This window comes from Ylistrum balloti, unplaced genomic scaffold, assembly GCF_031769215.1.
Source record: "Ylistrum balloti isolate Yb309-2 unplaced genomic scaffold, AGI_CSIRO_Ybal_v1 Utg369850, whole genome shotgun sequence".
NCBI classification, from domain to species: Eukaryota; Metazoa; Mollusca; class Bivalvia; order Pectinida; family Pectinidae; genus Ylistrum; species Ylistrum balloti.
This window is the reverse complement of record NW_026782003.1, coordinates 3776481-3794119: the sequence shown is the minus strand read 5'-3', so window position 1 is coordinate 3794119 and position 17639 is coordinate 3776481. Positions and strand designations below refer to the sequence as shown.

At 32.7% G+C, this 17639-nt stretch overlaps 2 protein-coding genes across 2 annotated transcripts in view; one reads left to right on the top strand and one right to left on the bottom strand.

Annotated features, from left to right (window-relative positions):
• Positions 1-925, bottom strand: part of LOC132545533 (jouberin-like) — a 41122-nt gene extending 40197 nt beyond the window's left edge. The window contains exons 1-2 of the mRNA XM_060209218.1: positions 913-925; positions 191-280 (exon numbers count right to left, since the gene is read on the bottom strand). Coding sequence (XP_060065201.1) covers positions 191-280; positions 913-925 — 103 coding nt within the window. The remainder of the gene's footprint in view (positions 1-190; positions 281-912) is intronic.
• A 1094-nt stretch (positions 926-2019) lies between these two features.
• On the top strand, positions 2020-16507 carry LOC132545582 (intraflagellar transport protein 74 homolog). The gene is made up of 23 exons (XM_060209273.1): positions 2020-2068; positions 3941-4005; positions 4309-4355; positions 4802-4856; positions 5094-5171; positions 5707-5761; positions 6858-6956; positions 7340-7400; positions 8157-8216; positions 8432-8493; positions 9296-9374; positions 9567-9689; positions 10256-10289; positions 10709-10859; positions 11092-11171; positions 11863-11916; positions 12986-13026; positions 13331-13387; positions 13773-13893; positions 14301-14464; positions 14894-15019; positions 15296-15356; positions 15937-16507. Coding segments are annotated over exons 1-23 (1794 nt in total). The 5' UTR covers positions 2020-2066; the 3' UTR covers positions 16056-16507.
• The last annotated feature ends 1132 nt before the right edge of the window (positions 16508-17639 follow it).

Genomic DNA, 17639 nt, shown 5'->3' with positions numbered 1-17639 from the left:
AAAAGTGCATTGAAATTCAAAACAAAATGTTTAAACTTTGTTCACTTTAAGGAGATCTCATCCATGATTTCATATTGATGTAATGCCTGTAAGAATGGAATCATCTCATAATACTGACAATGGAACCATGGTACATATAGATATGATAATGTGCAAGAGTAATAATAAAGGTTGTTGCATGAAACCTTACCAAGAGGAATCTCTTCCTCATCTCTGACTGGTTTCGATGACTTTGGTCTGGTCTTTTTTGTCTTTTTAGCCTTTGTTGGTGTGATGACTTCTGAAAATAAGAGCGCTTCAAGAATAATAGACTGCAGTACCCGTAGCAGAGACATGCAATGCTACTTCATCAAGTGTTTCTATAAGGGTGAATTGGTAGAAATTATGTGGTCGCCACATTGCAAACAAGGCTGACTGTCTAACTTCTAGGTTTATATTATTACAACAATGTCAGAAGTTTATACGACGAGAAACCTGTGACAGGCGACGTTGCAGTCGGCAAAATAACGTCATATAATAAATCGGCTGACCAGGAGTCTCTTGATTTCTTATCATATAGTAATTTTTATGCTAGTTGTAGTGCCAATCGATTAAAAACATAATATTAAAGTTCATGAATATCAACGTGCATTAATTATTAACAATTAGTTTTTAATAACACATTTAAGTTAGTCAGATTTCATTTTGGTACACTGTATTTTAAAGTTTTACAGATGGGATGTCAGGTCTATTCTTGTCGTCTCGAATTTCAGATATTAATTTCAACACCTCTGCGTGTTTAAAAAGCCTTAAACCACTACCGAGTTTAAAGAAACTCATAATTGCATAAAATGCTTGTATCAAATATTGTAGAGACGTCGTTTTAAACTCATGAACATGGAAAATTCAAATGAAAAATATCAGAGTACACACCTGTATCCGCCATTTTTGTTTATATCTAGCAACACTGCCAAAGTAAACCGACATATGATTGGTCAATCACTTTACAATTTATAAAACTTATGAAGGGAGGTAACTCTTGGACTTTGGAGTTTTCTTTTAATGATTTTTCTTCTTTTTAAACAACATGCCTCTTTTCACTGATAATATAATATGATCCAATGATCCAGGGTAGAACTTGTTTGACATCGGCTTGGAAAATGACATTGAAAAAATTACACGAACAGTTTAATAACTGTTTAAACCAATTTTGACACATTCTACTAGTCTAATAAGTGTCTGTCAATTAGTAAAAAATCATCGGTTTCACAAATGTTATCTACGTCCCTGGTTTCACTATATTCTTCACATTTTTTTCGTCAAGTTATGAAAAACAAAATTAGCAAATTGTACAACTTAAGTTATATTGACACATACGAACATTATTCATCACAGAATCCATAAGTACGTATACCAACAATAATGACAGATGATAAAATCATTTCATTTTATACCTGATGAATATCAGAGACGTATATATCACATATATGTCTCTGTTAATATGTAGCCCTTAAATTTTCTCTCATATACTGGAAGTTAGCATTTCCGAAACATAATGACTAGCGGTAAGCGAAATTTTGATATTCTGATATATAGCTACGACGAGTCAAAAAAGTATGTGTTTCATGGATAGTTTTTCAATTATATTTTTTCTAGTCATGGGACATTTTTTATAAATTCAAGAAACGTTTCAGAAGTTAGTATACAAAAAAAGAATGATAGATATTCCTCTGACCTTCCCTAAATGAATAACTCCGAGATGAATAAGACGTTTGAATGTGGGAGAAAGTTTAACAATTCAACGTTTTTCAAGCACGTTGTTGTTTTCCAGATAAAAATTATAATATAATAGAATACACGCACATGTGACAAAATTTGTTTTGTGCTATTTACAATAGTCATAAGGAATGCCGAAGTTGTAAAATTAATCAAAAAGCTACAACTTTATATTTTTCCTAGCTAAAGGGAAGTAACTCTAAACCTAAAACTGCTCGCTCCTAATACTATTTCTATCCCACAATCCATTCTCACATATTTGGACGAGCAACACTTATATTGTGCAGAAGCCGTATCTCTTCGAAAGGAATATGTAAGCATCTTTGTCACTTCGTTTGAAAATAATCACATTCATTATATGTGTGTACGTTTCTGATGTTCTTCATGCTTCAGGCTTGGAACCTTGATCAATTGATTTTGGAAAATGTAAACGAAAAGGTGGATCGTGAAATGGCGTTTACCTTAGCGACAAAATTTGGTATCTTTATCACTTAAAGTGTTCTGACAGTTTTACTTTACTTAATGGACGTTTAAGTTACATACGCATTGTTTATAAATAAAGAGTATCATACGAATTATGAAAAAAAAAATTTGAGTTGGTAGAAATATGTTATATTTTCGTATATCAGTTAGAAATATTGTGTGGGACGTTTCGGCCTTTATAAATTTATATACATACAATGTCCTCATCACACTTATTCCGAGAAGCTATTGTACGCTAAGGTGTGAAAACTGTTCTCTATGTCCATCCGTTTTCAAGGAAGACAACTGGGCTATATCCGATGTATCTTGAACTTGTTTTTTTTTTAAACATTTCAACCAGTATTATACATGTATATCCTTGGTACATTAGTTTCGGACACCTTAAGAATTCTTTCATGCTAGCTACGTTGTGTTGGTAAATTACCACCAAACAAATACATAAATGAGTTGAAATGTGTCCATGCTATAAGATTTATTTTAAGAAAACTGACTGTTGAAACACTAGTTTCTTTTTTAAATAAATTCACAGATACAATATCAAATTCACTCACCTGAAATGACCGACATGTGTATCTGACAGGTGACTGCACTTCCATTTATTATGACATAACTAAATCACAGAGATGCTTGAGGTAGCTTACAGTGACTCCGAAGTACACAAATATTACATAAAATCATTATTTGAACAGGAATGACATTTTGAGTGGGGAAAAAAATCAAAACAAAATAATGGTGTGAAAATGGTGGATATGTATGTTTATGTCTGCATCTTTCTTAAGGGTTAGGTTCAAGTTTTTATTACATGGTCTTTTTTTTCTCAAATTCACCATATTTCTTGGTAAACTTCTTTTTCATAACACAAACTATTTAGATAATGTTAATTTTTCCTCCTTCGGCATACAACTCACAAGTTAATAAAAATGGTGAATGAGTCATCAAAACTGATATTTCAGAAATCTTCATTTTTCAAATATCAGATGTGCATGTTTGGAATTCGGAAGCCAATAAGTTGGAGGGAGTCATGGCCTATTATTCATGGTCAATTTTTATTCACATGACAGACAAAAACAAAACATTGGCATCAGAGGATGTATTGATGGGTTATTTCATCATATCTTGGAAGATGTATGACATGTAAAAATGTATATTAAAGAAAAGTACATAAATTTGCCAAAAAAATATATACCTACTCCAAAATTTTATAGAGAATAGATTTAATAACAAATTTTCATTCTTTCTGGAAGCGTAATATGTTACAGCAACCAAAATTATCTGGGTGCAAGGTCAAGCAGGTCAATAGTTCAAGTAATTCTGTGCGACAAAATGGCTGTTCCAAAATTAATATTGACCTCTGTTACATTTACAATCAAGTTTACGGTAAAACGTCTGATTACAACAAGATAACCTCACATACTTTTAATCAACTTGATATTAGAATAATAACACTATTCAAGTAAAACTCATTGATTTTATTTTCAAAAATTGTCAGTTTGGAACCAAAATTTTACACTGCAGATTTTGAAAGTTGTTCGCAGAAAGTTCATTGAAATAAAGTGGAGTTTTCAGTCCACAAATGGAAGCTTCACAGATATTTGGGAAATAAGTTGTAAGAAAGAAGATTAAGTCTAAGCATATATCATACAACACTTTATATACCTGGCACAAATAGTTGCACAATATATTTTATCCATTTCTTTTCCAGGAGTAGAGTACCAACTGCAAGTGGGGGTCGCCCCAAAACAGGGGCAAGGGGAGCAATGGGAACAGGTATTGAATTTCATCTGTATATTATTTGTTAATGAAAGAAAAATTCTTGTCTGTACATTTATGATAAGAGTTATAGATAAATTAGACAACATAATATTGAATTGTGAATAAATACTACTTTCTATTTGCAACTAATTATTCTGATATCAACCAATTAATATTTTGCCTTTGTAAGAGGTTTGATATCATTATTGCTGATTGATTTAAATGCTATCTTCATCCCACAGTAAGAGTTGTAGTATGACAAGTTATATACAATCTAGATTATATGTTGTTCATGTGGTTTTCTGATATTTATTATAGCTGCTGGAATACAGCCTGGAACAGCTTCAAGACTGACCACAGCAATGGTAAACATGTTAACTTGTTATGCATAAATATTTCATGAATTGCAGTAGTACAGAACAGTAATGATCGATAAACTTTAAACTGTGTTTATTTCAATGTGGATGGAGTCAAATAATTGTACATGTAGTAAGAGTCTACATGTTTTGGGGTTTACATTCAAGAAATATATTACAACTCAGTTGACAGCACATGCCCGTTATCCTGATATGAATTAGAAATACATTATTTCTTGATTTTTTAAAGAAATTGCAAGAAGGATAGAATAAAAAAGTCAGTGAAATATTGTTTCATCTCGGAAAAGAGTAGATAAAAAAAAACAAATATATTTCTGTTCTCTGGAAATGTGTGAATGTTTTGATTCAGTAAAGCACATGTTGATTGAAATGTCTCTCTTTGTATTTTTATCGTCGATGAATATTTCACAATGCAAGACATTTCTTTTTTATAGAATCCAGGAACTGCTCGCCCAGGTACCAGAGGTGGCTCTTTAGGAGGGGGAGTTGGTGAGTACAGGCATTCATTGGATTTAATCGTTTTCTGGTTGTGCATTATGAAAAAACTATTAGTAGGAAAGTTGAATTTCACAGAATATTGTCACTGATGTTGAGAACTAATAGTTTGGGTAAATGAAATGTGTGTAAAAATAATCAAATTCCTGAATAAAAATGCAGAAGGATGTTAATTACATAAGCAAGATTCCTCTGTTAAAGTTGGAATATTTTTTTTCTGTTTGTATTCAGCACTGAATGCACAGGTAAAGGTTGTGGACCGACCTATGACACAGCAAGGTCTCGGAGGCATGAAGACTGGTATCAAAGGTAACATACAATCCTACCTTCAAGTCATGTCAAGTTTGAGTGATTTTTCAGTAGAAAATCATGACTTAAGTAAAAATGGAACAATTTCCTAAAACTTTTGTTATCATAAGTATTTGATCATAATGCACTGGTTTGTGTTGTTGGTAGAGTGTCGGTCTGTGTAGCCAAGAAACGCACTGGTCAGTGTCGACTTTGTTGCGTGGCCTTGGACAAGACACATTTGTTAAGGACAAAAATTTATAAAAAAAAAAAATGTTCCAAGTACATTATTCAGTCTGTCCTATTCGGAATGAAGAAACATTTTAAAAGTGATTATGTTGTAAAGATACTGTACTGTCAGAACAGTATTTCAGTTGTTTTAACTGATTCTGTATCTCAAAAAAAAACTACTTTTATACAACATCATAGCTTGTCATTGAATGATTGAATGAATGAATGAAAGATTCAGTTAATCTGAAATTTTACTTCACTTTATAAAATGTAATATTTATGTATGTGATGATATTATTTGAATGTATTTGTTGTAATTTTATAGGCTCAGGTCCGCAGAGACAGGTCCAGGATAGAACCTACTTCCTTGGACTTATCAGGTACTTAGAGGCAATGTCTATGTTATAATTAGATTGAAAAGCAAAAAAAAAAAACATCTGATGGTGTTCTCTTAAAAGCTACCAAAGTCGCATTACAATTCCACCATCAGACTATGTACATGTAGATATTCCAGTTGGGTATACTGTCACACCACTGAATGCATCAAACCGACACCACACACAGTTGGGAGTAGTTAGGGAAAACATCAACACAGAGTAATGTTAGTTACACCAGCAATCATCATTTATACATTGTATAAACATTTGGCTAGTTATGTCATCTGACCGAAGTTTCTGATGACCTATTGCGATCGCCTTTTGTCAGGCGGCGTCCGTTGTTTGTCATCCATCGTAAATATTTTTCAGCTTCTTAAGTTCTACATGTCTCATTGAGCTGAAACTTACCTGAAATGATCATGACAAGATTCTGACCAAAGTTTTTAATTTCGGGTTGGTCCGAAATTCAACATGGCCGCTATCTTGAAAACACATTTTTGACTTCTTCTCAAGTTCAAAATTTGAAATCTTGTATTTTATGTCAGATGACCATTAAGGCCCATGGGCCTCTTTTTTAAGAACGTAAATTTCAACATAAAAGCTGTAGATTTCTCTTTTTTTTCCACATTATAACATAAAACATTTTAAGTGTCAAAAAGTGGGTCTTGATATACTGGTAATCATTGATACTTAAGTAGAATTGTATTTGATCCAATTTGTGGTTAAAGTATGCATAATACTTAATATTTTAGTTTAAATAATTCACATGATATTTTATAAAACAGGAACATGAAGATATGTAAAATCAGAACTCATTTAACCAAACAATTTTGTTTCTTGAGTAGAAATTGATATTTGGTAGGAAATACTTGTAATCTGGTAGCATGATCAATGGCTTATTAATAATTTAAGTCCTGTCATTTAGTCATGTGTCTAGTGTCTGCATATTTTGACCATGTATATGTTTCTGAATAAACCAAATAGATATATTTCTGGCTATTAAACTACCTCTCAGAATTATAATTTTTTTTGATTATCTGTATTTATGGCTAAAATGGAATGTATATTTTAAAATCTTTAACTTCATCTGTTTTTTCAGGAGCAAGATCAACGAATTAAATGCAGAGAATGCTAGATTGAACAAGGAGATTGATAGTACACAAGATGAGAATTCCACATATCTTACATATGAAAAAAGGTGAGTAGATGTCTTTCAGTGTTAACAAACCAGTATTACAAATATGTTTTGAATGAATACATTTCAGCTGATGATACCTATTATATCATGACCCTGTGGTTTCCCAGAGTCTGGAGAATCGTCCAGCTAAAACATGTGAGCAGAACAGTTGTTCTAATTTTGACCTTGATTCAAATTCCACGAAAGAAGGTCCACCTATTGGTAGTCAGATCTCTGTATGACTGTATCAGGAGAAAGTTTTGCATATCAAAGTTTTATAAATCAGAATAAAATGAATGCTTTTGCACATTTGATATAGAATCATGCATCTGTATGATAGAAAATCAAATGGAGTCAGTATTTGTGTTTTGAAAGTTTCATTAAACCTTGTTGTTTTCTTTCAGAGCTGAACAGCTTGCAACAGAGATCAGAGACTTACAAGGAGAACTTGGTGACTACAACACAGTAAGTATACAAACCACATACTCTGTGGAATACATGTCTCACAAAGTTTAATAGAAATTGGTTTTTTCATTTCTCATCAAAGATAACCTTTTGATAAGGGAATGCTTAGTGGATATTTTTCCTTTATCGGCAAATAAGCACGTAACATGTACTTGGAAAGGAAAAGGCTTACAATATAGTAATTTTTTTTACCAAGCACATGCTACGGGTGATTTTTGAGATTTATGTGTGCTAGAGTGTCCCAGGAAAGCAGATATTAATATAGTACTGAAACAGAGAGTCTTACCTTATTTTACATATATCTTGATTGTTAGCATACCTAAGAGTGATAGATGTGGAAAGATTGAAATTTCAGTTAATATCCTGCAATGTTGCCAATGTGAGAACTTACTCTTTAAGCTGATTAGTGTTAGACGAGAGTAAAATTGTAGACATGAGGAACATCGATAATTGCATCGTATGTTTTCTTTATGAGTAAGGCATACAATATAATAATTGTTTTACCAAGCACATGCTATGGGTAACTTTTAAGTTTTATGTGTGTTGGAGTGTCCCTGGAAAGCAAATTTTAATATAGTTATTATACATAGATCTTACTTGATATTTATTTCTTAATACATACTTACTTAATATATACTTATGGTGATAGTATATATATATGTTAGTGTAATGTCAGCATATCTATAAACTCTAATTGACCTCATACATCTTTATGTCATCAATGTATACATGTTTTTAATATTTTTTTCTTTACAGTTAGTTGACAAGTTAACAACAGATGAAGATATCCAGGATGTTGAATTTGATCTTAATGATGTAAGTTTGTACAGATTCATTGTAAAAGTGCTTATTTAACTTTGGTTCTCACATTTATTTCTGTTCATACTATGTCTTAAATTTCAATCCAACTCCATGCCTTTAGATCAGACTCTCTGTCTGTATTTGATTTATGGTACTGAAACACTGTGCTAATATCTAAACGTTTACCAGTCCAGTTGTTCATGACTTGAACTACTCTTTATTATATTCAGCTGAGGAATGGTAATGAGAGGGAGACGAAAAAGATTGAAGAATTATTTGAAGTGAAGAAAGCGTAAGTATTTATTTACATTATTAAGACCATAAGTCACCACAGCATTATATACACCATATAGATATGTATGTAATAGGGAAAACAGTCTGTATACTATACATGGATGAAGTACACTGTTTTTGGTATGTAATGTACAGAAAATCAGATGTTATTACCAGGAAAAAAGCTATGAAACATTTAAAATTTGTTAAATACCAACTACCATCAATTGTTTCAAAGAATAGTATTTCATGACAGATTACTCTACAGATCTAGAGACTAGTATTGAACAAGTAATACCAAATTAATGTTCATCTAAATGGATGCATTGAAAAATAATGACATCTGTTACATTACGTCAGCTAAAAAATAGCAAAGTTTAATCTAGAATCATTTTTATTTAATTAACATAATTTGATATTCTTTTTCTCAAACACTACTGCTGACAGTCCTGTGTTTTGTCTGTGTTATTGTATCAGATAGAAGGATATTCAATTTTACCTTTCATTACAGAAGTGTTGTCATTACATGTACTATATTTATCTGTCAGTCAGCTCATACCTCTCAATCATCTCATGTCAATTGAACACTCTATATAAATACAATATAAAATTTTGTATTTGAAATAAAATATAAATGTAGAAAAAGATGTTATATCATTGCTTAGTAATTAGTCTGTCGCCATTCTCTGAGTTAGATATTATGTGTTAACCTCTGAACTTATTTGTGGATATTTCAATATATACGTATGTGTATACATTGCAAAATGTCTGTAGCTTGTATTATGTCTGATTGTGGAACATTCTAATTGTGTAATTCATAGGAAAGAGGAGGCCATTCAGCAGCTGGAGCAGGAACTAGACCAGGAGAAAAGGATGGCTGACAACCTCGTCAATGATATGGTATGTGGACTGAGTCGTAATCCTCTGACCTACTTGTAGATGTATCAAAAACAAACATGTAAAGAGTTATAATTATCAATTTTTTTATATTTGAGTTTAAAGAGACAAATGCAGCTATCCATATAATAAAACAGCTTTCATTTAAAAATTGGTTCTTTCTAAAATGTCATAAAGCAATATTTTGTTCTTTAGAATCCTGAGATGAGAGAAAAGTATGTTAAGCTGAAGGATATGAATGAACACATGCTTCGACAGCTGGAGAAAGGTCAACAGGAACTGGATGTCCTCAACTCCAAGATTGACACACAGCAAGAGGTGCGAGTCATAACTAATCAGTCTTCTTATTCTGAACATTACTTTACAGCTTATAATATTCAAGGGGATTTAATTTCGTTAAGTTCAAGCAGTTAGTGAGAAATTAAGGTCCCCGTTAACATAGCTACAGTGAAAGAAAATTTTCTAAAACATCTGTTATGGCTGTATTCATAGACACCATTTTATAGACATGTACAAAATTTAACACTCATGAACTTTTCCCACTTTTTGAAAATAATAAGTAAAAAAAAAAAAATGATTTTAGATACTTCTTGTGAACAAGTGATTATAATGGTTTGTGAATATTATCTCGATTTGGAAATGACCTGCTAACATTATGTAGGTTTCTGTTTTCTCATCAGATCATGGGTAGCAACAATTCTATAAACTACATATTGACAAAGAGTTTGTTACATCTGAGTCTATTAAGATAAAGACTTCCATGGGCCTGATTCCTAAAATAGCTTTACATGATGTGTACCAATCTTATCATGTATATTACTAGATGAATTTTACACTTAGCTTGTGACAGTTTCACAGTGACTTGATATATTTGTGTTTTACAGGAGTTGTCCTTATCACAAGTCAAACAGGAAGCAGGTAGGTACAGATGAATTGTCTCCCTTTAAGAAATAACATTAAACAACATAAGTAAAATCATTACCGATAACTCCTAGTGATATTTTAAATTATACAAATGTTCAATATTATGTAAATATCAGTATCAAATACGTTGGGTTCCATCACATGGGCTGTATTAAAAAGCCATTCTCTTACTGTTGTGAAATAGATGGTAGATGCAGGTTTTACTTATCTGTTGATATTTAACCATCATGATTTTTTGGTGGAATCGCTGAGAAAAACCTGAAAGTCTCTTGGTGTATCTTGAAATTCTGTATTTCACCTTCAGTAAACAACACACTTTAATCATGTAAACAGATTTTGTGCTCATTATGGCAGAATATTTGGAGACAGAATCATTTTTCCCATAAGTATTTCATGAACGTTTTTGTCTCTAGTGCGACTCTATGAACAGCTGAATGAGTTGGAGTCCAAGCGAGACAGCCTAATCGAGGAGACAAAGACAACAGTATCACCAGCTGAGGAGCGTGAACGCCTACTGAAACAGGTCAAAGAGGACAACCAGGAGATAGCCAGTGTAGAAAGACAGTATGTATAAACAAAACATTGAATATCCAATATTTCAGGACAAAAAATATATTTTCTTTAGTAGTTCCTATCTTGTTAGTAGCTAGGTTATGTGGTATTAATTCTTAAGAGAAGAAATATAAAATAGAGCTGGTCAGTTGATGAAGAATTTTAACAGATGAGTACTTTGGATGTAAGGGGCAGCACTATTGATGTAACAAAATCATCATACTGGATACGGTATTGTTTTCAGAACAAAAGAGATCAGAGAGAAGATTGAGCAAATGCAAGAGGAGAGCAGACAGCTTGATATTGATATAGAGGAGAACCAAGGTAGGCTATTATAGCGGAGGATGAGGGGAAGGTCCGTGTAGAGGAGGACCAGGGTAGGTCAGTATAGAGGAGGACAAGGGGAGGTCAGTATAGAGAAGGACAAGGGTAGGTTAGTGTAGAGAAGGACAAGGGTAGGTCAATGTAGAGGAGGACAAGGGGAGATCAGTGTAGAGGAGGTCAGTATAGAGAAGGACGAGGGGAGATCCTAGGTCAGTAAAGGCGAGGACTAGGGTAGGTCAGTATAGAGAAGGACAAGGGTAGGTCAGTATAGATGAGGACCAGGATAGGTCATTAAGAGAAGGACAAGGGTAGGTCAGTTTAGAGGAAGAAAAAGGGAGGTCAGTATATAGGAAGAAAGGGTAGGTCAGTATAGAGGAGGAAAAGGGGAGGTCAGTATTGAGAAGGACAAGGGTAGGTCAGATTAGAGAAGGACAAGGGGAAGTCAGTATAGAGAAGTACCAAGGTAGGTTAGTATAGAGGAGGACAAAGGGAGGTCAGTATATAGGAGGACAAGGGTAGGTCAGTATATAGGAGGACGAGGGGAGGTCAGTATAGAGGGTGACCTGGGTAGGTCAGTATAGGGGGTGATCAGAGAGGTCAGTACAATATATGGCATATCAAAGTCATTAAGTGATTAACAGATGACTCCCAATTTTTAACAATGATGATAATATTAGAAACCTATTTGCAGGAGAAAGAAATCAGAAGTACAAAGAACTGAAGAAAAGAGAGGAAACAATGGATGGTAAATATGATTGTCAAAACAATTGATGTATAAACAACTTCACATTCAGTTCATTTCTCAATATTGCAATTATCAAATGGATTGTTTAGTTAACATGTGTTAAAACTGATTAATCTCAGCCAATGGCTGAAACTGAACTGAAATCTCATTTGAGGTTAAGCTGAGAGTAATGTCTCTGTGGCAATGGATCTTAGCAGTTCTCCAAACATTAAACGTGGTAAATATATGGAACTACTCTCAGTATTAAGTGAAGTCTCTGTAACCACAAGTAATGATAATATTTTGATTCGGTTAATTTATCTTTACCACCTTTGCCGTTTTATGCAGGGCATATAGCATTGTCTGTTGTGTTGTGTCTGGTTCTGAATCAATATCAACAGATTAGTTTATATTTACCCACAAAGTATCATAACATCTAAGTGTAATTGTATTAATGTGGCCATCCGTTAAAGCTAAAGGGTCAAAGGTCACAACAAACAGTTTCTGCAATTCATCAATTATGCTTACATGCATGGGAGCAGTGGATTCATGTCTTCCAATTTTTTTGCCCACTATCGTATCATGAGATGGTAGGCTGCTCAAATTGCCCTTTGTCTTTGTACAATTAAGGGTCCCTATTTCGTAAAATTTCCGATATAAATCAAACTCCTCTTTGTCCCAAGCTATTCATTTTTTTTTTTTAATTTTTGACTGATTAGAAAAAATAGAAGTTGACATTTGTTCCTTCTATTTCTTTTGCTACTATTGAACTGATCATTCTAAAACTTTCAATGTAGACTTCCAATGTGGCCATCAGACAACCATGTTGGCCTTTTATACATTGTCCTATTTTTTTGACTGATTGGAGAAGCAACATGGCCAACAGGTGCCCAACTTTGATTACAACAACTGAAAAAGAACCATAAAGAATCAATGAAATTCATACAGTGTCGGGGATTGCTTGTCAAATCTTCAGGTTGTTTGGCAAGTATGAAAGAAAATATTTATGATTAAGTTTTCAAATGTAAAACTGAGAGAATCGGCCAATAATGAATAGACAATCCTAAATTAATTTTTCTTTTATTTACAGAATTCCTCAATACTTTTGAAGAATCTAAATCTCAAGAAGCAGTAAGTTTATATTTAAATTTGAAAATATGATTGTGATCATTTTTCTGTATTATTCAGAATTGACTCATATTTCAGACATATAATTGTAAACGTAATTAAAAGTAGATTTTTAATTCGGAGTTTAAAACTACTAAAAAATGTATGTAAAGTTCTGTTATTTACCTAGTATACTATAAATTGACTTTAATAAAAACTTTCATTTTCCTGATTATAATTATTTTCAAGGCTATAAACTTTAGGCATGATAGTGTTACCATTCTGAATTAGACTATGTCAAATTTATTTTCCCGTTCTGTAATTACAGCAAAGAATTAATCAGCTGGAACAAAATGTCGTCAGCATCTTGGAACATATAAGTAGGGTAAGTAGAAGACTGTTTAGATAGGTGAAAACATGTTCATTTTGGTATCACAGATTTATAACAAGGTTAAGCTGTATCACTTTTAGAAAGATAATGATACGTACAATCAGATGTTATCAACAACATTGTTTTTGAGTGGATAAATTATAATATTGATTGTCTAGTGTTAAAACATCTAGGAATTATTAGTGAACGTTCAAAGTATTTCTTGCTAGGATTGGTATGTAGTATTTTAGCTTAAATTGTAATGTTTTGCAATTGAATACAAACAGAGGGAATACTACTAGGGTTTTATGTCCTTCTAACAATTTACCCATACACTGCAGTATAAATTTTGATGATGACTGTTCTCCTTTTTCTTTTAATTTTTTTTTTCTCTCGCTAGAACATGACTCGATTTTCACATTTACCAAGTCAACAAGAACTTGCTACAATGAAACAAGATTTGGACTTCAAGACTGGAGAGATGAAGAAATCAGAAACAACCACTTTAGGACTAGCAGCAGGTTAGTACAGATATCTACAGGTCAGGAGAGTTATCTACCTTGTAAAGAGATATGAGGTTGATTTGAATTACATTAGGACTTGGAGCAGGTCAGTTCAGTTATTCTCCTTGTTCTGAGATATGTTGGGGGTGGGGCTTTTATCCATATAGGACTATGAGCAGGTCAGTAGAGTTATCTACCTTGTATTGAGATATGTGGGTGACTTTTTTATCACTTCAGGACTAGGATCAGGTCAGTAGCGTTGCCTACCTTGTACTGAGATAAGTGGGTGATCTTTACATTCTGAGAACTTCCAAACTGTATACAATTTAGATTGTAGAGAATGACAAGCTACTACAGGGGATTGAGATATTGGTTATTGGGTAGGCCCTAGTTTCACTGCTATATATATACACTATTGATTGTAGAGAGTGACAAGCTACAACAGGACCTTCAAAAGGTGGAGCAGTTGGAAGATAAGATCAACTCTGAATTGGTTGTGTTGGGAGATAAAATCGCCACTATGGAGAAGGAGTTAGAGGTGTATTCTGACCTTGACACTCTCCGAAGAAATTCAGAGCAGAAAAAGAAGGTACACCTACCCAGGTTCATTATATATTTGTCTCACTACATGTGAGAGCATTTTAAGTACCTCAACTGATTTGTAATTCCTGTGAAGTCGAAATTGAAACCCCATGCATAATGTAGATTTCATTAAAGAACTTGAAAACATATTTTTTTATTTCAAAAGTTGATAATCAACTATTACAATGAAGAATTCAAAATTTTCACTTAATTTTTAATACATATATCACATAATGTGTAATTCCACTGAATAGGGGTAGAGTTTTCACTAGTGTGTTTTGGTGTAATTTAAATAAGGTATGCTGAGTTTTCATCAGCGTATATTGTGTAACATGGGCAGGTAAGGCTTGCCTTATTCATTCTACAGTCTGTTGAAAGTGATGACTGTAGGTAAGGCTAACAGACCTGATGGTCTTTTGAATCTTTATATTTACAGAAATTGATGGAGGATAGGATTGTACTACAGAAACGTAGAGACACCTTTAAGAAAACAATGCAGCACTTGACAGCGAAGTACGAGGGACTGAAATCCCACCTGAAGGACAATGAAACCTTCAATCAGGTAAATAATTCGATTCTGAGAAAATGAATACAATTTTTTATAAAGAAATACCAATTATTTGTCTTTTACTGATGCAGAAATCAATTTCTTTGCTATGTAAGTCATTGACATGTTCAGTTATGATTTCATCACAGTTTTTAATTTTCAGTGGTTTCAGAATTAAGACCACTTGTACTTGTATTTTTATATTATTATTGTATAAATGTATTTTGTTTTGAAACCATAAAACGAATTTGAATTCAATGATAATGAAATTTTTTTTTTTTTTAATTTAAGCTGGAAAATCTGGAACGTAAATGGCAACATCATGAACAGAACAACTTTGTCATGAAAGACTGTATCCTTATAAAGTATACAACTTATTACAACAAATTAAGAATGTTTGAGATAAATATTCCTTATGTTCAATAGATATATTATACTTGAATTATATATACTTTGACTATTATGACAGGTAGTTTAACCCATAGCCAATATCTTAACTATATGATCAGTCATTGAACAATAATCGTTCTGTTTAGTAATAAACCCATCCCCACATCCCTTCTTGCCCTGAAGCCAAACCCGAGGAATGTTTGTATCTGAAGTGAAATACTTTATACATAAATACTGGCACAAATTTTACAATATAACTAGTACATGTACCTAATTTTTCAGTTGGTGAGAATTAAGTCCTCCTAGCTTCTTATGCTTGAAATAGAATGACATCACTGTTAAGTTATTTCACAAGTCGCTCAGTGGAACAGCTAATGAATAAGTAAGGATTTGTATATTCCAATATTCATATTTACATGTGTAGAATAATTCATTACTGGTAATATATAAGTGTGCCAGTTCTCCTGAAATTCTTTCGACATTTTGCCATACAAGAGAATTTTAATCAATAAAAAATATTGATTCCTTAACTTTGCCAAAAGTCATTGCAGCCAAAACTATGGAGTGTGACTTCCGTCCTGTCAGTCGCAAAGTAAGCACAGCCATCGAGGATTACAATACTTTATTACAAAATCAGATGGCTGGCAAACCAAGTATGTGATTCAACGGTTTTTAGATGGTTAAGAGACCTTCACCAGACTTTACATAGGACCCAGTAAAGGAATAGCCACTCAACTTTAAACAGGATTACGGATATATGTTGAACACTGAACAATACAACGTAACTGATCAACAACTGTGATATCAATGACTGAGTGTTAGACAATACTATCACACAAATAACTGGTACGGTACCACAGCAATACAATGCCAGTTCATCAGAGAGTGGTTCGGGGTTGATGTTAGGTTTGAGAAGTGGTTAAGCAGTTATATTAGATCTCAATCTTGTTGTAGCAGGAAAGATGACCACATGACCACATGTCAACAAGGCAGCGTTGATATGGAGAACTTTTGTTTTCATTTGACTTATCAATGAATTCATCCATTTATTTATATTTGTATAATATGCATTCCGTCCTTGTTTCTGTGATAATAAAAACTCTCCTAAAGAAATGATACTTTGTCTTGTCTCTAAATATTAGAACTCATTATAGACAGAGAAAGTGGCAGATGGTGTAGTATCAACCTTCAAACTGCAAAATATATCACCAATGTAAGAGAAATTTTGTTTTCACAGAGGTAAACTAAAAAGATACAGGAATAATTATAGTGCTGTATATTTGATCGTACAAATATAAGTTCTGTAGAGCTATGATAACAACAAATGAAGGTATTATGAAAACATGCAGAAAACAACAAGGTTATACCAAAAAACAAAGATGGAATCACAACAATTACAGGATGTATTATATATGAATTCATCAAAGTATATATTAAAAGCACGGTTAAGATTGATAGTGTACAAAATTTCACGCGACATGCACACAAGAAAACATGTATCTGAACATATCATCTAGTACATTTACATGAACTTTTTTGTATGATTGGCTGCCCATATAAACTACAGACATAACACTATGTATGTAAGATGATTTTAAACAAATTTCCATTTCCTTCAAGTTATTTTTTGCATGTTCAACGTATGTTTGGAATTCATTCATTGAATAACATCAATAATTTGAATCCACAAAGTTCATGTTATGCACAGTTTAAACACATCCACATTATGTACACAGTTTAGTTCAAGCCATCTTACTTTATTAACAAGATTATTTCTATGACATATGTTATGAGAACAGTGACAGCAACGTAACTGAGATGACTGTTTAGGACCTTGGGCCTCTTGGTTTCCATAGATCCTAGTTTGTATGACCCAAATCAGAGGTTTTATCTACTATGATCCATTTTTGAAGTGATAATATGAAAATATGGTGGATTTTCAGCATTAGTTTAGCCTCTTTCCAAAATAAATTCACACCAACTTGACACATCCCCAATACACACTTATTTTGACACCAAAAATGAGTTTTTATTTCATTCAACCTGATTTTTTTTTTTTTTTTTTTTTTTTTTTTTATAAATATTTGTAGTTACTTCAGAGAGGCTAAGGATCACTGTAAGGGATAAATAATAATGGAGACAGGAAGACTTATTATTCTGAGAATTTTTATGACATCTTGATTGATGTATTTTTGTTGATACAATTGATTTGCGGTATACTAACAAAGTAAATATCTCGAATCTG